The following is a 27,333-nucleotide window of genomic DNA, read 5'->3' as shown; positions in this document are numbered from 1 at the left end:
TATTTTTTCATCATCCTCCTCCCTGACAGTCCTTCAGTCAAGGGCCCCTTCCTTGAAGGCTGCTTCTACTTTCAAATCACTCACAACGTTTTGCTTCACGACCACACGTGGTGTGGACGTAGCCACTGCGAGCCCGGCTGCGCGTGATCCTGTCATCTGTGGTGAGTTGAAGTTCTCAAGCTCTCTGATGCCATCTGTGCTTTACATTCAAAACATCTGATGTTCCTTTCCACAACTGATGATAACCATTTTACCACATACTGTTCATCAGCTTTAGTCTAAATATGCTGCTACTATAGACTATCTATGTTGCTACTAAAGATTCCAGAGTGAAAAGATTTTTCTTTAATGTTGACATTTGAAAATATTTACCTATATATGGACATAGTATTGCTCGAGCAATGTCTTTCCATCTGTGTAAAAAAATATTTTCTCAATGTGGGATACTGTGGGCATTAAAGAGTGCCCAGATTTTTCTTTGATGTTGGCATTTGGGAATGTTTTCCTCAGCGTATGGGCCTACTATTGCATGAGCTATATCTTGTTCACACTCTTTCGATCTCTTAAAAATTAGGATGCAAAACAACTAGCTTTGCTCTTTTTTAAAACAAAGAACATTGGATGTTATACCGTTATTAAAGCTTCGCAAATGATAAATTGTTACTTTGATGTTGATATTTGGGAATATTTTCCTCACCGTATGGACGTAGCGTCGCATGTTTACACTCTTTCTGTCTATTTATTTAAAAGAGGATATGAAACAACTATCGTTCCTTTTTTTTAAAAAAATGTGGGACGCGATTATTATCATTATTATTCTCAAATGATACCATGTTTCTTTGATGTTAGTATTTGGGAATGTTTTCCACGCAATGTAAACTGCAGTAATGCATGTGCTGGATCATGTTTATCCTCTTTCCATTCATTTATTAAAAAGAGCATGTGAAACAACAATTGGTTCTCTTTATTTAAACATGTATAGCAAAATTAATTAGTAATCAATATCAATATTTACGATTAACAAGTGGTAGCCTCTTTTTCAAGTTGGCATTTGTGATTTCTTTTTTTATTTTAGTATGCATCAGCTATGCTGCTACTCTCAAGTCTTGTTCATCGGTTAAAGTGATAGCATTTTTATTGGAGGTGCAACAATTAATCGACGCCTAATTGATTATCAAATTAATCGACAACTATTTTGATGATCGATTAATGGTTTCGAGACCTTGTTTAACTCTAAAATGGTCCAAATCCTCGCAATTTCAGCCTCTCAACACTAAATATTCTCAGATTTCTGTAGACCTCCATGAAAGTGTTAGTGTTTATTACAAACAAGACATTGGCAAACATCTGCTTTTACTTTGGAAAACAATGATGGACATTTTTTCCCATTTTCTGACAAACGTTACAGACCAAACCAGTAACACAATCATGATCAATTTATGTTTGTGAATTCTCTGCACTGTGACTTTGAAATAATTTCCAATTTTTAATAAAGGGATAGAATTGATTTTTTTTTTATCCGATTCCTCCATTAATCCAAAAGAATAATCATCAGGTGTATCAGTTATTAGAATAATCGTTTGTTGCAGCTCTAATTATGATGTTAGCATTTGATAACATACTCCTCACTGTACAGTTGTAGCATCACAAGAGCCTTCCCATGTTCGCACTCGTGCCATCCATTTAATATTAAGATGATGTGAACCTCTTGAAAACAAAAAGTGGGATTTTTATACCTGCCGACTTAAAGGTTAATTTGTCTAAAAATCCATGCACATAAACTTGTATTCCTTTCGAAAAAATTCCCTATTCGGTGTAAGTGGGCTTATTGTAAGAAACAAACAACACAAAAAAAGGAGGAAGTGGTATGCAGTGTGTAATTGTACTGTGTGTCAAGGATGTTGCTAAATGTTGAGTGTTGCAATAAACCTCCTCCTCCTCCTCTGCCACGAACATCAGCAGCGGGAAAGGAAACATATGGAGGCTGTAGTAGTACCATCATTGCAACACAATTGCATATGCGTACACAACACAACTGGCACCTACCGTAGTACAAATCTCAATCCAATTTGCTTGCTTGCAAAACAAAAACATGGATGGAAAGGAAAGAAATATATACTATGAGAATAAATATTATTTTTTTCTCAAAAAGAATTGAAATTTCAGAAAAAAATGTAGCATTTTGTCGAGAGGCGTTTTAATAGTACATAAAAAATGTAATATGAGATTTAGGTCTTCATTTTAGTAAAAGTCACAATATTAAAGGAACATGTTAATGTAATTTGCGAGATTGAAGAATTGTTTTTAAGAAAAAGATAATAATTTGGCGGCACGGTGAACGACTGGTTAGAGCGTCAGCCTCACAGTTCTGAGGACCGGGGTTCAATCCCCGGCCTCGCCCGTGTGGAGTTTGCATGTTCTCGCCGTGCCTGCGTGGGTTTTCTCCGGGCACTCCGGTTTCCTCCCACATCCCAAAAACATGCATTAATTGGAGACTCTAAAATTGCCCGTAGGTGTGACTGTGAGTGCGAATGGTTGTTTGTTTGTATGTGCCCTGCGATTGGCTGGCAACCAGTTCAGGGTGTACCCCGCCTCCTGCCCGATGACAGCTGGGATAGGCTCCAGCACGCCCGCGACCCTAGTGAGGAGAAGCGGCTCAGAAAATGGATGGATGGATGGATAATAATTTACAAGATTAATTTAGTATTATTTTAGTTTTTGTTAGTAAAAGTTGGGGTATTACGGGATTAGATTTGTTTTAAATATAAAAAAAATTAACATTATAGGATTGGAGTGATATTTTGTCCAAAAAAAACCTCATAATATTGCAAGAATAAATGCATACAAATGTCACTATATCATAAGAGTTGTGTTTTTCTGGGGGGAAAAAACAATATTACGAGATTTAAAAACATTTTCCTTCTCCAAAAACGTCTTAATATCATGAGACCAAACTTGTATTTATTTATTTTTTAAATGTGGTATTATGAGCTTTAAGTTACAAAAATCCTAACGTATCAAGATTGAAGTGATATTTTTCAAAGAAAAAAAATACAATAATATGGCTTTCACAGTCTTTTTTCACAATAAATATAAGATTATGACATTAAAGTTGTAATCTTTCGGAAAAAAATGAGAGGCTTACAAGAATAAAATATTTTTATTTAAGAAACAAAAACCTGTAATATTACAATATTGCAGTCATTTTTTTATATTGCGAGATTGAGATTCTTTTTTGGGGGGGAAAGTCAGGATATTAGGAGATTCAAATTACATTTTTAAAGAAAAATAATAATAAAATCACAATCCATCCATCCATTTTCTTTCAATTATTTGGTGTCCAGTCGCGGGGGCAGCATCTTAAGTAAGGAAGCTCAGCTGAAATTCAGAGGAATTGAACAATTTTGAGTTCAACTAGGTCTCTAAACAGTAATCGATTATCAAAATAGTTCTCGATAAATTTGATAATCAATTAGTTGTTGATTAATCGATTAATAATTAAAAGTTTTTGTATGAGAACAAAGTCCTACTTTTCCAGCAAAAATGAACAGTATTCAAGATTCAAGTAATTTTTTCAAGAAAATAAATCTTCAGATTATTGTAATAAAGTCATATTTTTTACAAAGAAAGGGTTATATTTCATCCGATTCAGCAGCAAAGGAAACATACAACTACAGTAGTACAATCATTTGCAACACAATTGCATATGCAAATACTTTTACGCGTAAATGAAAACTATGAGGGATCCATCTTTCTCAAATTCGCCTGGTCACAAATCAAATTATACTTTTTAGAGCCTCAGGCAAACCACCTGCTGAGACTAATCAGACATTCCCAAATGTAAAAAGCAGGCGGGATTTGGAGGTCTTTATGTGTGCGGCTGATAAGAAATAGATTTCTTCTCACATCTCCAACAAAGACTTTCTTCCACTCGTGTGACTTACTGCGAGGAGCAAAAAAAATTACATTTACACTGCAGGCCCTATTTAGATTGATCCAATTGGTCTGTTTTCGTAGACAAGGTAGAACCTAGAAAACTGCCGTATCTTGATTTTTGTGTAAGTGCAAGAATCTCTGTGCGTTTGCCAATTTGGCAGAGCCGTCTGCAAGTGTGGGCCCTTGGAGATGCGCTTGGCGGGGGTGAGAATTTGGTGGCAGACAATCCGTCTAAATGTACGCCTACTGACACCACGTATAAGTAGTGGTTATTAGTTGTAGAAATCAATTCATTAGTTAAACACATTATTATTAATAATATTATTCTTATCATTGTTATATATATTTTTTTTTAAATCCTATGTATTGGCCGTCATGCAGCGATGGGGGAGCACACGAATAATCGTTGAAGGGGATATAGATGCAAGAGGTCCACGGACATATTTAAGTCGCCAACGGTTTTCACTAGCTCATTCTGTGTTTATTAAGGGTGTCCACTAATGTTCATTGCTCCAGTCACACACGGATCGCTGTGTCCACCTCTGCATAGTGACGTCTCCATGCAAGACTATTGCGTGGCATTTAAAGGGAATGAGAGGAGCCGCTTTGACTGGACAGGATTGAAGTCGCCTGTGACGACGCCCACACCAACGCAGACGTCCCACTTTTAAATGCGCTTGCGCGTACGCCGGTCCACAAAATGACCAGAAAGCCCTCCTCCTCATAGAGTTACTGTACACAAGTGCAGCACTGTATTTGCTCTAGTCACAAAAATAGAGCCCTTTCGCTCATATTCTTTGACTGTTGATGTCCATGTACTTTTCAGGTGACATATATTCCATATGGCTGTATTTACACAAAAGGAACACATGCAAACAATTTGAGATGAGAACTGGTAGTGAACTCAACTCCACAACAAGTAGCAGTTTGCCAGTTCGTGATCAATTCCTATGGGAAAAAAAACAAAACAAAAAACACTTCAAGCTGTTTATTGGCAGCTAAGGTTCACTGTCAAACCAAACATAAAACAAACACAATTACATGTTATGTAATTTTTTAAATAATGACAGTCACGTAACCTGTTAAGCAACAGATATTTGAACACAAATGTACATCGGCAGTTGCAGACGGACAATATAACAAATTCTCACAGGCATTCATCCTCTTCCAAAAATAAATAATATTGCAGTAGCTTAATGAGTCACAGAAGTTGTGAAACTATTCTTCGGCATTTATGTCGACATGACTTCAGTATACTGCCCCCCGGTGGCCAAATAGTGCACACCAGAAGGAGGCGCAATGAATGAATCACGAACAAATCAAACTCATATTTTAAGGCACCACTGTAGGAACTGTGTTGAGGTGAGTCGAGAAACTTCAAAACAACAACATGATAGCCAGCATGTGGACCGGGCTTCGGGCTGGCGTGGCCACTTTAGAGCGCCTCATTGTCTCGGCGTGGAGAATGAGATTTAGTACAGTCATCTGAGGCTTTAAGCTGATATGTTTTCTCATCTCCAATATGTAGAGATCTGTAGACATACGAAAGATGCTAGACCAAGTAGTATCCATTTTGCAGGTCATAGAATTGGTATTTGATTGACAGTTGACCAGTAGTGACTGGTCAATAGAGGGTGGTAGGGTGCCACCTTACCACTCAGCTGAGTCATCTTGAATAAGACAAAAATTAAATACTGAAAATGAAATAAAATCAAAGACATTTCAGCAGTATAAATAATATAAAGTTAATTATGGGTAAAATTGATTTATTTATCAACTGTATGCTGTCTCATTTTATGACACACTTCCGTTTTGGGGCGGTTGGCTCTTTACCCATTGTTTCTCGTTAAGTTTAACATGCACAGTAGGTCCTTTTCTAATGGAAACGATAGGACGAAGGAAGGGGATCAAATTCTTCTGACCACAAACAAATGTACCTTCCCACCATGGAGCCAACGTCTTGGCAATTTGGCAGTGGTGTTAACAACATTCTTCTGTGGTGTGGCAAATTTGGAAGTGATTTTTTTTCTCCACTTGACAGGGACCGACACACAGTGTTTAGTTGACCTAAAAATCGAAAAAACTGTAGTTGTGTTGTGTTTTGTCGTGTGGCTTTCTGGTGTGGTGTCCCAAGCGTAAGCACGGGGTTGTTGTCATAAAGACTTCTCACCTTTGTGCTGAACAATAAAACCAAGGGAAGTTTCCTCACACTGTCTCCCAATTGTGTCCCTGCGTGTGTGCATGAGTGTGTGTGCGCATGTGTGTCTGTGTGTGTTAGGAAAGGTGGATGAGTAACAATACATTGTACATGACAACATGTCTTTTTATTAGGGGTTTTCGGTATGCAGAGGTGTAGCAAGTTGCCACAGGGAACATTAATGCATTAGGTAGCAGCTTAAGTAAGTGCTTGGCACTCTCGTCACACTTGGGTCTACTCTGTAAACAAACACAGTGAAGCTCAGTTTCTGGCTTGTAAAACACTTTTGCCGGTACTTCCGTCTTTTGCCACTGTTTTCATCGTACTTGTCTACATTTTCTAAAAATAAGTATTGGGGTATTGTCCTTTCCTAATATGTAAGGCTGTAAGATTGTAAATACAGTATTATTACCTCCACTCTCACTTATATGATATTTTGATAATATTGTTTGATATTGCAGTATGCCAAAAATACATTTGCACGGATAAAAGCCCGTGTACTAATAATATTAATGATTAAATTGTGCATTTTTTCCCCCTTCAATCCAGTGCAGACAAACAAAATCCAGACTTCAGTCAGCGACAGTTTCATGTGTGTGGAAAGGTGAGTAGTGCAAAGACATTCTGTCATTCTTTTAGTCTGAGAAGCAGCAGCTTGTTGATGACATGAGATTATGGGTGCAATTTAGTGGAGCATCACTCTCAAATTATAATTTTTTTTTAATCCTTCATCCATCTAGCACAATAACTTAACTCCAATAACTTGAAAATAAATAAGACATGTCGGAAATGTGACATCCGATGATTTTTTTTGGGCTGCCTGACAGGTTTTGGCGTCATGGCGGCCGCGTGGATGTCAGTACTTGTCATGCTGGCAGCCGTGAATGCAGCAACATACGGTAAGTGTCACTGACGATGGAAAATAGCGAATCCCGAGATGATTCCCCTTGTTGCCGTGTTGCTATTACTAGACTGTCAAAACTTTGTGAGGTGTCGTGGCATTTTAATTAGCTTCAGAAAATGTTGTCAAACACTGCTAAGTACAAAGGAGAGGTAGGGCCACATAAAAAAGGCAAAAATATGCTATGAGAATAAACCCTATTTTTTGAGAAAAAGGTGTTAAAAAACAGTACTATTTTGTCAAGAGAAAGCCTTTAATATTCCAACAATGTTTTTTTTATTATTATTATTTAAAAAGCTGTTATATTACAAGATTTAAGTTTTTTTTTTCAAGTCGCAACATTGTGAGAATAAAGTGGTATTCATTTAATTTTGTAATGATGTAGTGTTGGGCGACTGGTTAGCACATCTGCCTCACAGTTCTGAGGACCGGGGTTCAATCCCCGGCCCCGCCTGTGTGGAGTTTGCATGTTCTCCTGTGCCTGCGTGGGTTTTCTCCGGGCACTCCGGTTTCCTCCCACATCCCAAAAACATGCATGGTAGGTTAATTACAACTCTAAATTGCCCTTGGGCGTGAATGTGTGCGCGAATGGTAGTTTGTTTATATGTGCCCTGCGACTGGCTGGCGACCAGTTCAGGGTGTACCCTGCTTCTCGCCCGAAGATGGCTGGGATAGGCTCCAGCATGCCCGCGACCCTTGTGAGGATAAAGCGGTTTTGTATGATAGTAATATGAGATTAAAATCAATTTCTACATGCAATAAGTCATAACATAGCCATATTGACATTGAATGTTTTCACACAAAAAAAATACAAGATTAATCTGAATTGTTTTCAACAAAATAGTCAAAACATTACACGATTAAAGTTTACACACATTTTTAGGCATTTTTAAAGTCTTATATTTCCCAGAATAATTTAGCATTTTCTAGAAAATGAGTAATATAACAACTTTTATGTCATATTTTCTTTATTTAAAAAAACTTGGAATAATGCAAAAATAGTCATTTATTCTAAAAAAAAAAAAAAAGGATAATACGAGTTTACAGTCGTATTTTCACAAAGAAGGGTAATATTGCAAGATTAAAATGATATTTAATCTATTTAATGTTATGAGATAAAATTCATGAAAAATAGCCTAATACATGACTTCTGGCTAGTTTAAATGCATTATCACACCCCAATTGATGACCAAGTATTCTATTTGACTTTGATGTATTTTCTTCTCTTCATTGTTACTTTAGAGGATGACAGGCGAGCATGCGCTAGCGTCCAGGCGTCCAGTTCAGTGGTGACGCTGGGCTCGTCAGTCACAGCCACCTGTGTCATCAACGACGACTGCCCCGCACTGGCCGGACACGACGTCGAGTGGCGACTCGACGACTGGGTCCTCCCCGGGGTCATTCGCGTGGCCGACGGGAGTGGCCGCCGAGCCTACCGGGTGCTGATCCCAGCTTTCAACCACAGCAGGGCCACCCTCACCTGCTGCCTCGGCGCCTCGCCAGGTCACATCATCGGGGGGCTAGAAATCCGAGCCGGATGTAAGAACATGTCTTTTGTCCTTCTATTTAAGGTCTTCATTGAGAGAGGAATCATTTTTCTAGTTACGTAATGGGTAGTATCGTCATTTTGTTACGCTGCTCGAGTACTGACAAGAAGACAGAGAAGGGATTGTAGTTGTACATCTGTACGTGTTGCAGTTTTGATCACATTGTTTTTTGTTTTGTTTTTAAACATGACTTGAAACTCAAACAAAACACCACTAGGTGACAGTCTTATACAGCATCTTAAAAGGATGAGTGGTTATACTTTATTTTAGTTTTGTAATTCATGCCAATTTCTCTATACTCCTTTGACAGTTGGAAAAGATACAATGTTCCTTAAATCATCACCTGTTAGCAAAGAAATCACTTTTTTTTTCTATTACGACAATGAAGAAAAGTCCAAATATTACCACAATGAAGTCAATGTTTTGGGGGGTGAAAAGCTGCACTATCACGAGACGTTTTGTGGAGGAGGGAAAAGAAAAATGAAAATACATTTAGGGGGGAAAATTGTATGTTTTTCGATAAAAAAAATATCACGATATTTAAAGTCTTCGGGGATGGGGGAGTTGCAATATTAAGAGAATAAAGTCGTATTTTTTCAGGAGTAAAAAGTTGAAGTCATAATTTTCTCGGAAAAAAAGTTGCAACAAGAGAGTAAAATGGTGTGTTTTGAAAAAAAGAGACAATGTTTGAAGGCATCTTTTGCCTAAATAAAGTTAATATTTTGTGTTAGGAAAAGAAATGAATGTGTTCGGGGGGAAAAGCATACAAGTTTGAAGTCATATTCCACTACCCCCTAAAAAACAAATATCCTAACAAAACAAGAATCAAGTTGCATTTTCCTTGATTAAAAAAAATAGTTATAAAAGTGTAAGATTACAAGATACATTTTTCTTTTGTGGGTGAGAAAATGACATCTTAATATTTTGTAAATACATTTGTTAGTCAACCAGGATCACAGAACAGATTGTGTTCCACTTTGGAGGCTGAACTAATACAGTGTACAATTATGCAATCCGTGTCATATTTAAGGCTTGCATTTCCCTGCATTGTAGATCCACCGGCGGTGCCCCAGCAGCTGAGCTGTCAGGCCAACTTGTCCATCCCCGAAAGACTGACCTGTAAATGGGAAGCCAGCCTGCCGGACACCAACCTGCCCACCAAGTACACCCTCCACACGCACATTTGGTAAAGAATCAAGATTCCATTAAATTCTCTGAAGCTGAGTGAACGTGTCGGAATTCCAAAAGTCTGCAATCTTTTTTCGGGATGATTATTTCAGGGATGATCATTTGAACCACACATACGAGCTACTACCGGGGGTCCGCAGCTTCGCCATCCCTCGCTCTGGCTTTGCCATCTTCTCGGAAATGGAAATCTATGTGAAGGCTGTGAATCCGCTCGGAGAGACGAGATCAGAGCGCCTCACTTTGGAACCTGTAAGCTCAGGTAGTCAATGTGGGGAAACGTGGGATTTTATTTCATTTATCAGGGTTCCCAGGCTGGGTTTTCCTCCTAGTTGATATCGAATCTGCTTCACTGGGACATTTATACTGTGTGTATTTCATTCATATCATTGGCCTAATAGCATAGTTGCCTAAGTCATATTTGAATGGGTTTTTTTTTTGGGGGGGGGGGGGGGGACAAATTCAACAAACAAGAAGAGTCCAGTATCCTTGATTCAAATTTTGCAGATTACCTGGCTCACTGCAAGTCTACACGGACATTAAGAAAAAAGAACATTTTTAGCCAGCACATTGCTTTTTTTACATATATACTGTGACAGTAAGTCCAGAATTACTTATGTAGTTATGCTATTAGGCTAACAATTGCAGGTCAAGTTTTCTTAGTTTTCACTCATCACCTATTGATTTTAATTAATATTTACTATAATAATTACATTATTTGACTACTTATTATTTTACTATTTATGTTTTTATCTCATTTACTAAATGCACATCAAAGAAAGAGTTCTCCATCAAGCTATCATATGGCTATTCTTTGGGAGTACAATTCATGTTTTATTTAATTTAATTTGATAATGAAGTGATTTAATAAATTACTTGTATTTATTTGTTGTTGTTTTTGTATTTATTTGTTTTTGTTGTATAATTTCTAATTAATATTCATTGTATATAATGGGAGAATCTAAAAGTCAAAACAACAACATACTATTTATTATTCAAGATTCAAGCTGTGTATTGTCTTATTCACAATAAAAACACCACAGGTAGCAATGAGCAGAGAAATTCTTATTTTGCTAGTCTTCCTCCACTTAAACAAAGAATATAAAAATATATATTTTTAAAAGAGCTATTTTAAATAATGAAAGATATGTATATTATGTCCAAAGATGCAGGCATTCGACCATTCAAGTACAGTATTGTGTGTTGCAGTGGTATTGCACAGTGTAAACTTTGAAGTGAGCAGGAATATGCTGTATTGCATAGATTGTGATGTCATTTGTTCTGGCTGCAACACTCCTGTAGGGTCAGCCAGATGGGAGAAGTTTAAAAAGTGTGTGTTGTGGATGTGTGCCGTTCCTGGAAATGTTCTGTGCCCTCTTTGCGGCACATCTGTCATAAATGCAGTGTCGTGGTGTGAAGGCTACTCCAAAAAATGTGTTGTGCAGTTTTAATGACACACTGGAGAGCCTTCCTGTCCTGTACGGTACAGTTCCCATACCATACTGTGATGGAGTTGATCAGGATGCTTCCCACTTTGCATCTGGAGAGGTTGCTGAGCAGTTTAGGGGGAATTCCAAATGTTCTCAACAAGTACAGTCTCTGTTGAGCTTTCCTGATGATGTGCTGTATGTGAGGTCATCGGAGTTTGAAGGATTTCACCCTCTCCACCTGAGTCCCTCAGATGACAAGCGGTGCAAGCTAATCTTTCCGCTGCCTTTGATCGATAATCATCTCTGTAGTCTTTGTAGAATTTAAAGAGAGATTATTTTCACAGCACCAGTACACCAGCTGAGCCACCTCATTCCTGTCAGCTGTCTCTTCTCCACCGGAGATCAGGCCAAGATCAATGACCATCGTGTCATCAGCAAACTCAATGATGATGTGTCATTCTGGTAGGAAATGCAATCATGGGTGAGGAGAGGTCTGAGAACACAACCATGGAGGGGTCCTCTGTGTCCTTGTGTCTGATATTCGGGTGCCAACTCTGAGAAAGAGAACTCTGCAGAGAAGGGGTGTTAGTTCAAGGGCAAGCAGCTTCTCAGCCAGCCTGCTTGGGATAAATGTGTCCTTTTTCTCAGTTCTGATGATAAGCAAACTGGAGGAGGTCCAGTGTGTACAAGATTGCTTTCTTTATGTGTGTCATGACTACTTTCTCAAAGCGCCTCATCGCTATTGAGGTGAGAGAACTGGGCAGGAGTCATTTTGACAGGCAACTGGTTTTTTCTTGGAAAGGGACACTATGGTGATGGACTTGAAACACATAGCTGCAGATGAGTGAACGAGGGACAAGTTAAAGATGACGACAAGGCTCAGGTCGTAGAGTGGTCGTCTCCCAACACGAAGGTTTTGCGTTTGACCCGCCGCCTTTGTGACGATGTTGAAGTGTCCTCGAGCAAGATACTGGACCCCAAGTTGCTCCAGATGCTACGTCATCAGTAGGTAAATGAGGAGACAGTGTTAAAGCGCTTTGAGTGCCTTGAAGGTAGAAAAGCGCTATATATGTGAAAGCCCATTTACCATGTCCGTAAAAACTTCTGCCGGCTCTGAAGAGCAGACCTTCAGAACTCGGCCGGGGACGTTATCAGGGCCGGCTGCTTTATATAGTATTATATCGTATTTATTTAAATCTATTATAATTTAATTATAATATTTCAATTTAAGTTATCTGCAGACCACGGCTTATGCTGTATGATGTGTGACTACAAAAAGTTTCGGAAAAACTACTAGAAAATCTTGTGGTTATTCAGATGCACTTTTTTAAAATACATTTATAGTACCTTTACCAAAAAGGTACTATAAATGTACCTTTTTGGTAAAGTGGACCCCCGTACCTTTTTGTACCTTTTTGGTGGCAGTGGACCCCCGCATACTTGCTAGTTTCGCTTTTCCCATTCCGGGACAGTCCCTATCCCCCGTGAATAGTGTGGCTAGGGTTAGGGTACGCCTTCATTAAGTTTCATTCAAATCAGTTGTTTTGTATTTACAGCAGTACTGTTAAACAACAAACGAACATTTATGCTTGGCAGAGGTAATTAACTTGTTGGATTCACTGTTTTATTCCAGCTAAATTTGATCCGCCAAAGATTGTGAAGCTGCAAGCGTGGGGTCCTAGCTGCCTCAGGCTAAGTTGGGACCTTCACAAGCAGCAGGTCTGGATGAGCGTCTTTGTCAGTCTTCAAGTCCGATTCAAGACAGCGGTGAGCAACTTATGGAACGAGCGACTAGTAAGTACACCAGTCGACTTGTCTATCACAATACGCGGAGACCTTTATAGTTATACCTTGACTTAAGAGTTGAATTTGTTCCGTGACCAAGCTTATGTATCAAATCAAATTTCCCCATTGAAATGAATTGAAATGCCATTAATTCGATCGAGTCCGTGAAAAAACACCACCATTGTTTTTGATAAGTAAAAATAGCACTGTATTGTAAAATGCAAATATTAAAACATAATAAGCGATAATCCAAAGACATAAATTGGTTTTATGAAGTATACTTAAGCCAAAAGTAACGCACAAAAAAAGTTTTCATATGGCCTAGTTTTTGTGCATTTGTGTTTTATTTAAGATTTTATCCCAGTTTTTGTACAATACGCTCACTTTTCATACAGTTGAAAAGGGTCTGTTGTCTTATTTATTTTTGTTTTTTTGTATTGTTTATTGATGCTTTCAAATTGTTTTATGATTGTCCAACTATAGTTACTCTCAATAAAATGGATTTTATGTTCACATTTTTGGGTGTCTAGAACAGATTTATTTGATTTAAATTATTTCCTATTAGAAATGTTGCTCCGGTTCAGTGTGTACCCCGCCTCCCGCCCGAAGGTAGCTGGGATAGACTCCAGCAGCCCGCGGAATCTAGTGAGGATAAGCGGTAGAGAAAATGGATGGATGGATGGATAAAATTTTGCTTGTTTTCATACAATTCAGTTTTAGTCCGATTTTTTGGGGGAACGGATTAATCACAAGAAACGAGGCTTCCACTGTAATTTGAGTGTTTGGCTTCTTGTCCCAGTCAATATACGACTGGAAGTGCTTTGGTGACAGTGGTGCGCCTTTTAATTTTATTTTTTTTACTTGAAAACCCTATCATTTGTAGCACTCATAAATACAGGTATCACTGCAGTTTAATTCTGAATGACATTTCAGATCTTGAACCAGACGATGCCCAGGAGGCCAGTGTACCAGCGTGGTCTGCTGCACGGGATGGAATATGTTGCCCAGATCCGAGTTAGATACCAGCAAAGCCCCTGGAGTGAATGGAGTAGCAGCCAATCTGCGGTCACCCTGGAAACTGGTAGGGCTTGACACCAATGACATCGATTGTGAGGTAATATCTGAGGTGTAGCAAAAACGTGACAGTGGCTGTGTGAAAAAGAAAGCCAAGAAAAGGGTGTGAAGTTTAACAACCGACACTTCTCATCCCGTCGAGTGAAAGCGATCAAAACGCAAGTGGGCAAGGTCAATTTGTCAATTTGCCGGCTTCTGATGTAGTATCAGAGGGCTAATTTGATTTGAAGGCAATAGCAGAAAGTCAGGGTGTGAAGTTTAACACCTGACACTCACTTCTCCTGCCATGTTTAAAAGACAACTCATCAATTATCAAATGAAGCCACATTTATTTTGAGAATTGATTACTCTTTTAGAGATATTAACATTAACTTGTCCAAATCCTTGGAATTTTAGCCTCCCAACAGTAAATATTGTCAGTTTTCTGTAGTCCTCCATGAAAGCAGACTTATTATCTTTATGTTGAATCAAAATAAGACATTTGGAAACATCTGCAGTACTTAGTTGTATGTATTTTAATTCTTTGCACTTTACTGCATTCCTTTAAAACTGGATGTACTACCGAATAGTTTGAATGGTATTTATTTGGCCACTGGATATTTGTGTTTTATTTTTTATTCGTCTTTCAGTCATTTAATTTAGTCATCTAGACAAAATATGTATTTTACAAATAAATGGAGACCAGATCAGAGAAAATTGCCATTAACTTCATGTAATTTAAAGGGGAATCATATCAGGATATACAGTATATCGTTATCGGGATAGAAAATTACCAACATCAGGATATACAATTTCGTCCATCTTCCACAACTCTAGCTACAGCCGTAGAGATTTGTGCAAAAGGGAGATCACAGAATGGGGAGATGGGTTGGTCTAAGGCAGCCTGGCAATTTGCTGACTTTGGAGGTAGTATCAGAGGTGAAATGGCGGCTGTGTGGAAGAAAATGCCCAGAAAGTAGTGACTTCCCCTGCACTTTTTTGTAAAAGGGGCTAAACAGAATGGGGAAGAGGGTGAAGGCGACCCGTCCATTTGCCGGCTTCGTATGTAATATTAGAAGTGTAACACTGGCAGCTGTATGAAGGTGAGTAGTGAAAACCCATGAGCAGGATGTGAAGGAAAACACATACTGTACTTCGACTCTGTTGTGTGAAATGTATCAACACGGAATGGGGGCTTGGAAAAGTGGAGGAAGCCAAATGCAACCCGCCAATTTGCCGGCTTTGGAGGTAGTAGCAAAGCCAGGATGGCAGCTACAGTATATGAAAGGCAAAAAGGGAAAGGCAACATCAGCTTGTGAAGTCTAACACCTAATATCAACTTCTACAACCCTGTTGTGTGAAAGGAAACAACACGGAATGGGGAGGTGGGATGGGCAAAGGCAACCCGTCTTTGCAGGTAGTATCAGATGTGGAATGGTGACTGTGTGAAAGGAATCCATCCATCCATCCATTCATTTTCTGAGCCGCTTCTCCTCACTAGGGTCGCGGGCATGCCGGAGCCTATCCCAGCAATCAACGGGCAGGAGGCGGGGTACACCCTGAACTGGTTGCCAGCCAATCGCAGGGCACATACAAACAAACAACCATTCGCACTCACATTCACACCTACGGGCAATTTAGAGTCATCAATTAACCTACCATGCATGTTTTTGGGATGTGGGAGGAAACCGGAGTGCCCGGAGAAAACCCACCCAGGCATGGGGAGAACATCCAAACTCCACACAGGCGGGGCCGGGGATTGAACCCCGGTCCTCAGAATTGTGAGGCAGATGCTCTAACCAGTCGTCCACCGTGCCGCCACTGTGTGAAAGGAAATAATGGAAATCCAGGACCAGGGTCTGAAGTTTCACACCTGCCAATCCCTTCTCCTGTGTTAATGGGACCGCAGTCTTAAAACTTTGCTGCAGTGTTTCTGTTTTCTCACTGCCCACAGTCTCCTCTTGGACAAATTGTGTCCTTGCCCTCGTTCTCCTCCAGTGTCGCTTTTGGTTCGTCCTGTCTCCTTCTGACTTATTAAAGGCGGGGCCAGGGATTGAACCCCGGTCCTCAGAATTGTGAGGCAGATGCTCTAACCAGTCATCCACCGTGCCGCCACTGTGTGAAAGGAAATAATGGAAATCCAGGACCAGGGTCTGAAGTTTCAAACCTGCCAATCCCTTCTCCTGTGTTAATGGGACCCCAGTCTTTACTTTGCTGCAGCGTTTCGTTTTTTTCTTGCTGCCCACAGTCTCCTCCTGGATGAAATGTGTATCCTTGCCCTCGTTCTCCTTCAATGTTGTTTATTAGTTCTATCTCGTTACAACTTATGCATTTAAGGCTGCATGGTTTTCACTCACTTCTCTTGACCTGTTGTGTGAATAGGTCCACAGTCTCGCCTTTGCTGCAGTATTTCTGTTTTCTCGCTGCCCACGGTATCCTCCTGAATAAGATGTGTCACCTTGACTCGGTTTGTTGGCGTGTCTCGTTCCAATGTGTTTAACATCCTTTGGTTTTCATAATTTCTCACAATACTACTATACTGTAGTTTTTCTGTTCTTTTTCATAATAAATCCTTTGTTTTCCCAGCTCCCACTGGAGCCCTCGACACATGGATGAGGATTACAGGGGATCACATGCACAAACAACTCAGCATGCTCTTGTTTTGGAAGGTACTCACTTGTCACCTGCAGACAAGCTGCTACGTTTGGAATAGCTGTCCTTAAAGTAGCCGCAATCCTCTCCTTTTTTCTTTTCAGCCGTCGGAACGATTCCGAGCCAACGGCCGGAACGTGTCCTATGTGGTCTCTCTGCTGAAAGAGTTGAGTAAGAGGGGGAAGCTGTGCGCCACGACCGGGAATCACTGCTCTTTCCAGGTTCCCAGGAAAGCCAGGAAAGTGTATCTCATGGCTCTGAACGCAGCTGGGAAATCTACCCCAACGTCAGTCCGAATCTACCATCCCAAAGGTACAATTTGAAACACTTTGCCTTTGGAAATGGCTCATTCATGACAATTAACCGTTCTGATCTGCAGCTGGTGAGGCATTATTCGACATTAGCACCACCACTGGTGATAACGGGTCCGTGCTGGTCCAGTGGGAGAACATGGTGACGCCCACTATTGTTGATTACGTGGTGGAATGGAGACCTCTGTTAAACAATGACCTGTCCCTTGTTCACTTTGAGACTGCAGGACGCAATCTATCCAGTCTCGTCTTAACAGGTATCTTTCAGTGTCTTATTTTGTGGCGCGATTTGGGTATGAATCATAGTCATTATTGTACTTCATGTCGAATGTGTCATGTCTGAGTTGAACTAAATTGTATTACATCGAAATTGGAGTGAATCATATTGCATCATACTTTGAATGAATCGTATCACATCATAAATGTATTAAATCATATCACGTCTTACCTGTGGTGAATATGTATTGCACCGTAATTGGAGTGAATGGTATCACATCGTGATTGGAGTCAGTCGTGTCACACTGTAATTGTAGTGAATCGTATCATATCCCATCATGAATGGAGTGAATTCTATCATATCGTAACTGGAGAGAATTGCATCGCATCGTAAATTGATTGAATCTTAATATGAATCATTGTAATCGGAGTGAATGATGTCGCGTTGTAATTGGAGTAAATTGTATGATATCAAAATCTGATCACGTCAAGCTTTATTTAGGTTTCACTTCACTTTCATGATATTGTGACACCTTTTCCCTACATTTTAAACAGGTGTTGTTTCATATTGGATATAATTAACATGAGTCACACAAGTGGAGCTAATGCACAATTGAATGCCCACGATGTGCTGTGTGAATCCACTTTTGAACTTTAAAGCTTCCTAATGTTGATACGGTACTTACCAACAGGCGCGCAGTTCACTCCCTGAGAATTCCCCCGCCCGTGACCTGCCTTTTACACCTTGTTAGGAGTTTACGGATACACTCCAACCTCCCTCGCTCTAATCCACAGGCAGCTTTGAGCCGTACAAACCCTACGGGATCTCCGTGTATCCCAGATTTAAGGACGGAATCGGCCCGCCTCGCACTCGTAATGCCTACTTGCTGCAAAAGGGTGAGTAAGTAAAGAAGGCTGAGACAGACCAGGCACAGGTGGAACAAAAGGGGGAGGAAAAGCAGACGTCAGTCAATATGTGTGGAGGAGCTGTTTTGTTATGTAACAGTGTCCTCCTGTGGCTGTAAAATTAACTCTTTTTTTATTGGCCTTAACGCTTTAGTTAATGAGTGGGTTTTTTGTGCCAAAATTAAACAAGAATAACTTAAATTAAATAGAGAAAATACCAATCAATTGTAGCTTTTTTCAGATTATATTTCATGAAAAATGTAATGACTGATTTCATACAATAATTCAATTTATATACTATATAAAGAAGAAGAATAAAAGCTATAAGAAGTTGAATTTGAAAATAGTTTGGATTTGTTTATTTCAGATTATATTTCACAATATGAATAATCAAAATGTAATACTTTAAGCCTTTTAAAAAACTATTTAAGATTTGATAAAGTATTATCACATTTTAATAAATTATTGTCGACATTAATAATATATTTTACAATTTAACAAAACATTGGAAACTTCATAAAGAAACAAATAAAACAACTATTATATTTCACTCTTTAAGCAGTCAATAAAAGCTGTAAAGCATTAGTTAAAATTTTAAATTTCAAAGATTGTTTCATATTTACTTTTTCACAATTTAATAAATTATTTTACATTTTAATAATACATATTAAAATGTAATATATAAATAGAAATCAACCAAATATGTTTCCGTATACCCTTACTACAATGATCATTAACTATGATTTTTTTGTTTTTTTTAAGCTCCATCTGTGGTTCCAAAGATAACAATTAAAAAGACATGGCAGTACCATGTGGAACTCACCTGGGATGAAATACCTTTGGACCAGCGGAACGGGATCATCCAAAGCTACAGATTGTTTTACTGGGATGAGACAAAAAGAGTACATGGTAGACCAACTTTATTTGAAAAAAAAAAAACAATAACGTTTTGAGTAATTGATTCTACGTAATGTATACATGCATCACTGTCATTTCAGTGGCGACAGGAGACCTAGAAGAGCGTAAAGTGGTCCTGACGGGCCTCAACTCGTTGTCTGTTTATGATGCTGTGTTGATGGTTAGCACATACGGTGGGAGCGCCAACGGGTCCATGGTTCAATTTGACGTCAAAGAAATGAGTTTGTATTATTTTGCATTATTTGCAGACCTTTTCATAATGTTTGTAAACAATAGTTGCCAGGGTACCTCCGGGTGGTTGAACTGAAAACACTGACAAAAACTGGTTATGTTTGGTGTTGCACCGCCAGATATACTCCAAAATACGTTAGCCGAGAGAGCTCCCAACAATTGTAAAACGCCACAACACCGCAATATTAAGGTACAGCAGAAGTGACCACGGAACTCCCTCCCACTGTATAACTCGTCCAGGTTACCAGAGACTGAGATTGCCAATGGACCAAGTGACTGAGTCGAGAGCTTGCAAAAGTTTAAATGAACGAAATTGGAATATTGATGATTTATGACAGTCCGAAAGTGATATCGATCAATGATACAAAACAATAGCTGACTTTCACTTACTTTTCCAACCTCATTAATTAAAAGTTGTGAAACTTCCCACCTCAATAATTTTTTCCCTCAACTTTATTAATCAAAGCCTAGCATTACTATTTAATAAACATTCTGCAAGGAAATATCAAAATTCAAAAACTGAAAATACACAAAAGTAAAATATAAGTCAGAGGTCTAATAAGAAAACAAAACATTCATATCATAGTCAAGGCTTGTTTGGTTTTGACCAATTTCAATGGTTATTCTGAGGTTCTTCATATAAAAACTAGGCTGTAGTTCCAAATTCGAATCACAGTTGTACGATGTAGCAACTACCCAATCAGAATGCACATGAGCTTCGACTCACGCTAAAAATGACATTTGCGGGTTGTAACCGAGCAAGAGACAGAATGAAATTGACATTTATTTGTTCCAGTATCATTGATATAAAACAATAGCGTATATGCCTGTGAGTATTGTTTACATTATTGATCTACATGTTGCTCCAGCTTTTGTTTTCAGCGCAGCAATTTATACAGAAAAATGGGAAAACAACACTCACAAGCATATAGTTGTTGCGTAATCTGCATGCATGTACCACACTTCCTCCTAGAGGCCAAGGTACACAACAGAAGCTGCACGTATACCTCTCAAAGTGAAATAGGGTTATTCTGTATGTGATATTTGACTGAAATGTGTTCCATGTTTAACAAACGTTTGTGTTTTGTCTATTTGAACCATATTTGAGTCATCCATTCATCCATTTTCTGTACCGCTTATCCTCACTAGGGTCGCGGGTCCCAGTTAACTGCGGGGTGGAGGTGGGGTACACCCGGAACTGGTTGCTAGCCAATCGCAGGGCACATATAAACGAACAACCATTTGCACTCACATTCACACCTACGGGCAATTTAAAGCCTTCAATTAACCTACCATGCATGTTTTTGGGATGTGGGAAGAAACTGGAGTACCCAGAGAAAACCCACACAGGCACGGGGAGAACATGCAAACTACACACGGCGAGGCTGGGATTTGAACCCTGGTCCTCAGAACTGTGAGGCAGATGTGCTAACCAGTCTTTCACCGTGCCGCCCATATTTCATTGTCTGTAAAAAAATATATATATATTTTGCAAAGCGGGTTATATTTGAGTGAAACTCAAGCCATATCAAGGAAAGTATTAATTCTTGAACAATATTTGATTTTAAAAAAATTATAATTTTAATCAAAATTGTAATCCGTAATGGCATTATCCAGTATCGGTACTCGGTATTGGAGAGTGTTCAAATACGAGTACTTGGCCGGAAAAAAACGGTATTGAGCTAACGTCAGCTATAAATCGTGCTATCTATTTCAGCATCAAAAGAGCACCATTAATCCAAGCAAAGAAAAGTCACTCAACATAGTCCCTGAATGATAATGGTAACTATGTCTGAATTTCCACCACGTCTATTTTGGAATCACCTCACCTGTTGAAATGTAAATTCTGACCAGCATTCCATCTCCCATGGAAACAATTTACCTGAGAGAATATCTTCGTTTCGACTGACACTTCACTCATTCATTTACGATGGGAGAGAATAAGGCTAAAATCATCATTCAAGCCATTTACCCTGCTTTGGCAATCGCTCTGCCTTGGTCAAATGACATGGAAGGTTTGTTAAGTAATGTTGCAATTGTAGTTTTTGCTACCCGGAAGTACAGTACCTATGACGTGAAAAGATCTATAGTTATGTAAAAGTTTGTATAACATGTAACTGTCATGTGATGTTTGTGTTTTCACCTCAGATCCTATTCCTTCCGTGATGATTGTAGTGGGTACCTTAGTTGTTGTTTTTTCTGTGATCATTTTTATGGTCATGCTTTGTTACTCCAAACATAATCGGTAAGCAAAATAGAAACTGCAGTATGCTCTGCTTCTCCTTTGTTGCATGTAATTCCTTCTTTATGGTTCCTCCTCACAGGCTGAAGGTGCGTTTTTGGCCAGATGTTCCCGATCCTGCAAACAGCAGCATCAAAAGCTGGACCTCCCAATCCACACAGGTGACGTGTAGCTTTTTGTGTTTCTACCACTCTTGTACAAGCACTTTGACTTTGCCAAATACACTCCTCCCCACAATTAACACACATTTTATTTTTAAGAAACTTAAGACATACAACATATAAAATGCACATCAGAATGGTCCTACGGCCATGCAGCAAGTGCAAACCTTAATGGATCTGTACATAATGTTTATAGAAAATCCCCCACACTCGTACACAAGCATTTTGACACTGTCAAATAAACGTCTTCGGGAAAATAAAAACATACAACAAACAAAATACAAATTGGTCTGGTGCTACTGCCATGCAGCAAGTGCAAACCTGATGCAATCTTTATGTAGATATTCTGAAAGTGCTCTATCAAGCTTTCACAACCATTCCAAATAAACACCTTCTCTTCCTTTTTGAGAAAACAAAGAGACAAAACATACAAATGCTCATCAGTGTGGTCTTACAGGTGAGAAGCTGAACGAATCTGTATATAATGCTTGTAAGAGTGTCTCTACCACTCTTACACAAGCATTTTGACCATGTCAAATAAACTATCACTTTTCGAGAAAATAAAAACGATGAAAGAAAATGATCTTACAGCCATTCAGCAAGTGCAAACCGAAATACAGTGGGTAGGAAAGTATTCAGAACCCCTTAAAATGTTCACTCTTTTTTATATTGCAGCTATTTAATAAAATCATTTAAGTTAATTTTCCCCCCACATTAATGTACACACAGCACCCCATATTGACAGATTAAATTGTTGAATTTTTTGCAGATTTGCCCAAAAAGAAACACTTAAATATCACACAGCCATAAGTATTTAGACCTTTTTCTCAGTATTTAGTAGAAGCACCATTTTGAGCAAATATAGCCATGAGTCTTTTTAGGAATGATGTAAGTTTTTCACACCTGGATTTGGGGATCCTCTGCCATTCCGTCTTGCAGATCCTCTCCAGTTCTATCAGGTTGGATGGTGAACATTGGTGGACAGCAATTTTCAGGTCTCTACGGAGATGCTCAATTGGGTTTACGTCAGGGCTCTGTCTGGGCCATTCAAGAACATTCTCAGAGTTGTTCTGAAGCCACTCCTTCGTTATTTTAGCTGTGTGCTTAGGGTCATTGCCTTGGTGGAAAGTGAACCTTCGGCCCAGTCTGAGGTCCTGAGCACTCTGGGAAAGGTTTTCGTCCAGGATATCCATGTACTTGGCCGCATTCATCTTTCCTTCGATTGCAACCAGTAGGCCTGTCCCTGCAGCTGAAAAACACCCCCACAGCATGATGCTGCTACCACCATGCTTCACTGTTGGGACTGCACTGGACAGGTGATGAGCAGTGCCTGGTTTTCTCCACACATGCTACTTAGAATTAAGGCCAACAATTTCTATCTTGGTCTCATCACACCAGAGAATCTTATTTCTCACCATCTTGGAGTCCTTCAGGTGTTTTTTAACAAACTCCATGCAGGCTTTCATGTGTCATGCACTGAGGAGAGGCTTCCGTTGGGCCACTCTGCCATAAAGCCCGACTGCTGGAGGGCTGCAGTCATGGTTGACTTTCTAGAACTTTCGCCTATCTCCCGACTGAATCTCTGGAGCTCAGCCACAGTGATCTTTGGGTTCTTCTTTACCTCTCTCACCAAGGCTCTTCGCCCCCGATTGCTCAGTTTGGCAGGACGGCCAGCTCTAGGAAGGGTTCTGATCGTCCAAAATGTCTTCCATTTAAGGATTATGGAGGGCACTGTCCTCTTAGAAACCATAAGTGCAGCAGAACTTTTTTGTAACCTTGGCCAGATCTGTGCCTTGCCACAATTCTGTCTCTGAGCTCTTCAGGCAGTTCCTTTGACCTCTTGATTCTCATTTGCTCTGACATGCACTTTAAGCTGTAAGGTCTTATATAGACAGGTGTGTGGCTTTCCTAATCAAGTCCAATCAGTATAATCAAACACAGTAGGACTCCAACTAAGGTGTAGAACCATCTTAAGGATGATCAGAAGAAATGGACAGCACCCGAGTTAGATATATGAGTGTCACAGCAAAGGGTCTGAATACTTATAGCTGTGTGATATTTCAGTTTTTCTTTTTTAATAAATCATTAAAAATGTCATCAATTCCCGTTTTTTTTTCTGTCAATGTGGGGGTGCTGTGTCTACATTAATGAGGAAAAAATAAACTTAAATGATTTTAACAAAGCGGCACGGTGGCCGACTGGTTAGCACATCTGCCTCACAGTTCTGAGGACCGGGGTTCAAATCCCGGCCCCGCCTGTGTAGAATTTGCATGTTCTCCCCGTGCCTGTGTGGGTTTTTTCCGGCCACTCCGGTTTCCTCCCACATCCCAAAAACATGCGTGATAGGTTGATTGAAGACTCAAACTTTCCCTTAGGTGTGAATGTGTGCGCGAATGTTTGTTTGTTTCTATGTGCCCTGCGATTGGCTGGCGACCAGTTCAGGGTGTACTCCGCCTCTCGCCCGAAGATAGCTGGGCTAGGCTCCATCACGCCCGTGACCCTAGTCAGGATAAAGCGGTACGGAAAATAGATGGATGGATGGATTTTAACAAATGGCTGCAATATAACAAAGAGTGAAAAATGTAAGGGGGTCTGAAAACTTCCCATACCCACTGTAGATCTTTAGAACCTTAAACTGATTCTTATAAAAGTGCCTCTGCGACTCTTGAAATAGCATTTTACCATTGTCGAATAAACACAATTCGGAATATAAAAACATTTAATAAACAAAATACATGTTGGCATGGTCTTATGGCGGTGCAGCAAACACAAACAAGCAGTGGTTGATGCCCCGGCCCTAATTAGATCTTGAAATGAATACAGTCAGTCACTTATTGAGAAAATTCAACCATATAACAAACAAAATGCACATCAGCTTGGTCTTAAACCTATGTGGCTAGTGCAAACCAGAACTGGCATATCAAAGTACAGCTCACATCTTTACGTCACTCTTATAAAAGTGACTCTAACATCCCTTGTGGGTTGCTTACAACTTGGAAGAGTTAAACCTTCAGTATGTCCATTACACATAAATGTTTGCTACTCACTGTAGTCCACTACAGTCACCGTTTGATTTTTCCTTGTTCAGTGCATCGCATATTATTTTATAGCACAGTATTTATATTGCAGATTATTCACTACATCGCAGGATTTTGCGGACATTATTTTTCCACACAGAATGTTACTGCTGACTCACATAGCAATATGTGCAAGCCAAGAGGAAAGTGCTTTAAAGAGAGAGAATGTCCAAAGTTTGGGGTCATTTCACCTTTAATAAAAAAGAAAGCTAAAGTGCAATATCCCTATTGGAAAGTAAAACTGGCTGAGGTCACACAACTGCATGTCTGCGATAAAGTAAACATGAGCTAATTTAATATAGCCTACCACCGCTTGTCAGAAAGAATTGTAATCCATAACAGGTGGTTTGGATAGAGGGAGGATGGAAAGAGCTGCTGGTGGTCCTTCAATCACTTTATTAAACATACGGTAAGAAAATACAGTAAACGCAAGCATATTTTTAGCTGACCAGCCAACTCCCTCAAGCTTCAAAATACATATAAATAATAAAATAAATTCTTGGTCACTACTTTGCGGGATTATTATACATTGACATCCAACTGTGCTACAATGACTAAACTTTCCCTTTTTGCAGGATATCCGATCTTCATGGGACTTTGAGGAGCCAAATCCAATATACCTGTCCCACCTGAGTTTTCTGGAAATACCCCAGAAGCCCAACAAGGAAGAAGATGTCACTGCTTGGTTGAACAACACAGAGGATACTAGCGAGTCCATCTGCGGTTCCCCTTTCACCCCCGGCTTCTCCTCCTCCAACAGCGACTCGGTGCCCTACGCCACCATCATCTTTCCCGCCCGGCATCCTCATGAGTACCTGCGCTCTGAGTCCTCTCAGCCCCTCCTGGAGTCAGAGGAGCTGCACAGTCCAAAGTGCTACCAGAACGTGGATGCGACGGAAGGTTCACGGTGCTTTTTTGGACTGTGCGGGCCCGAGGAGGAGACGGAAGCGGCCACCATCCAGTGGGAGCACTTTCCTTTTCTCAGAGCATTAGCTATGAATGACACTCAGTGATTTAAAATGTTTGACTGGACTTTGTAATGCAAAAGTGGTGCCTGGACATATGAGTTTAATTCACTATATGACCACACTCGTAACTCAAAACACTCATATCTTATGTCATCTTCCCCCATTGAAATAGAATAGCCTAAATGGAAAAGCCTTCAATCCGTTCCATCCCCCCATAAAACCCCACAAATATTTTTGCAACATGTTTTATGAATAAGAAAAATACCACTCTAAAGTATGGTACTTTACAAACATACATTAATAACATAATTCAACAGAATATAAAGAATTAACCAGTCTGTGTGTCATGATTTCATGCTTGCATCCTGCTTTTTCTAGTGTGCCCGCCTATGCCACCAGGGAGTAGTATAACACATACAGACATGCTCCACATAGATTTGATGATGCAGCACAGAACATGTAATATTAGTTGTTTTTTCGTAGAGGTTAAATAATATTTGCCTGTGAGTGTTAGTAGATGTGTCGCTACCGTTTGTATTCAAATATAAGTTGCACAAAGATATATAAACTCTGCAACATCAATGCCAGTTTCTTAGCCTGTCTATGGCATTTCCCATTGTATTAGCATTAAACTAAGGGACTTATGTAAGGCAAAATTATGTGGTTTGGTTGAATACACAGGCGGACGACTGGTTAGCACGTCTTACTCACAGTTCTGAGGACCTGGGGTTCAAATCCAGCCTCACCTGTGTGGAGTTTGCATGTTCTCCCCGTGCCTGTATGGGTTTTCTCTGGGTACTCCAGTTTCCTCCCACATCCCAAAAACATGCATGGTAGGTTAAGTGAAGACGCCTGCGACTCTAGTAAGGATAAGCGGTTCGGAAAATGGATGGATGTATAGGTTGAATACACAACAGTGTCTTTTTTGTATTTGGGTTTACAGTAAAGGCAGTCACAATAAAAAGAGCTCTGAACCTCTTTTTTGAAAAATGGTTGGCTATCTGCCAAACTGCTGCTTGTTGACTTCTTCACTGCCACCATTTAATGCTTGTAACTCAAATTTTTGCTTACAATTCAAAACAAAACAACGGGTTACTTGTAAATCGAGGTACTACTTTATTGGTCAAACCAATCCAGGAGTTTATGATGGTTGATTACATTGTACATGTAGATGCTTTATCCTGTTAATTTTTAAGGAAATAAAGTTGTTTCTTTTTTTATGAAGAAATGTGTCCTATTTTTCCCCCAACTACAAATGTCACTGTTACTGTACATTTTTTATTATAAAAATTTATTTAAATAATATACATAAAAATAAAACCAAAAACCAATTACTGTAGTAACTATTCGGTCTATATTTAGCACAATTACTAGATTCTTGTTTTTCTCCATGTTTTTTTTTTCATTTACTGGTCTGTACTGAGGGATGAAACACTGATCCATGCTTTGTTGTTGTTTATGTGATAAAATTAGGATCAAATGAAATGTTCGTGGCGGCACGTCTGGTTAGCACATCTGCCTCACAGTTCTGAGGACTGGGGTTCAAATCCCGGCCCCGCCTGTGTGGCGTTTGCATGTTCTCCCTGTGCCTGCGTGGGTTTTCTCCAGTGACTCCAG

General features: G+C 39.6%; 1 protein-coding gene across 2 annotated transcripts; it reads left to right on the top strand.

Annotated features, from left to right (window-relative positions):
• The first annotated feature begins 37 nt into the window (after nucleotides 1-37).
• Nucleotides 38-26,938, top strand: csf3r (colony stimulating factor 3 receptor). 2 transcript variants are annotated; one of them, XM_061674080.1, is made up of 17 exons: nucleotides 38-161; nucleotides 6,688-6,737; nucleotides 6,961-7,032; nucleotides 8,277-8,573; nucleotides 9,635-9,767; nucleotides 9,862-10,028; nucleotides 12,830-12,990; nucleotides 13,915-14,062; nucleotides 16,621-16,703; nucleotides 16,791-16,998; nucleotides 17,066-17,254; nucleotides 18,009-18,110; nucleotides 18,882-19,028; nucleotides 19,118-19,258; nucleotides 21,417-21,513; nucleotides 21,593-21,671; nucleotides 25,324-26,938. In XM_061674080.1, exons 3-17 carry the CDS (start codon nucleotides 6,972-6,974, stop codon nucleotides 25,759-25,761), a joined length of 2,451 nt encoding a protein of 816 aa, XP_061530064.1. In that variant the 5' UTR covers nucleotides 38-161; nucleotides 6,688-6,737; nucleotides 6,961-6,971; the 3' UTR covers nucleotides 25,762-26,938. The 2 variants fall into 2 exon arrangements, with proteins under 2 accessions (XP_061530064.1, XP_061530063.1); XM_061674079.1 differs by having other exon boundaries at nucleotides 6,683-6,737.
• Nucleotides 26,939-27,333: the final 395 nt, after the last annotated feature.

This window comes from Phycodurus eques, chromosome 4 (assembly GCF_024500275.1).
Source record: "Phycodurus eques isolate BA_2022a chromosome 4, UOR_Pequ_1.1, whole genome shotgun sequence".
In the NCBI taxonomy this organism is placed as follows: Eukaryota; Metazoa; Chordata; class Actinopteri; order Syngnathiformes; family Syngnathidae; genus Phycodurus; species Phycodurus eques.
The sequence above is the reverse complement of the archived record's forward strand: the minus strand, read 5'-3'. Positions and strand labels throughout refer to the sequence as shown.

Coding starts and splice junctions, on each gene's coding strand:
- csf3r (XM_061674080.1), top strand. CDS start 6,972: ATGGCGGCCGCGTGGATGTCAGTACTTGTCATGCTGGCAGCCGTGAAT. Junction 7,033..8,276: donor CGTGAATGCAGCAACATACG/GTAAGTGTCACT, acceptor TTGTTACTTTAG/AGGATGACAGGCGAGCATGC. Junction 9,768..9,861: donor ACCCTCCACACGCACATTTG/GTAAAGAATCAA, acceptor TGATTATTTCAG/GGATGATCATTTGAACCACA.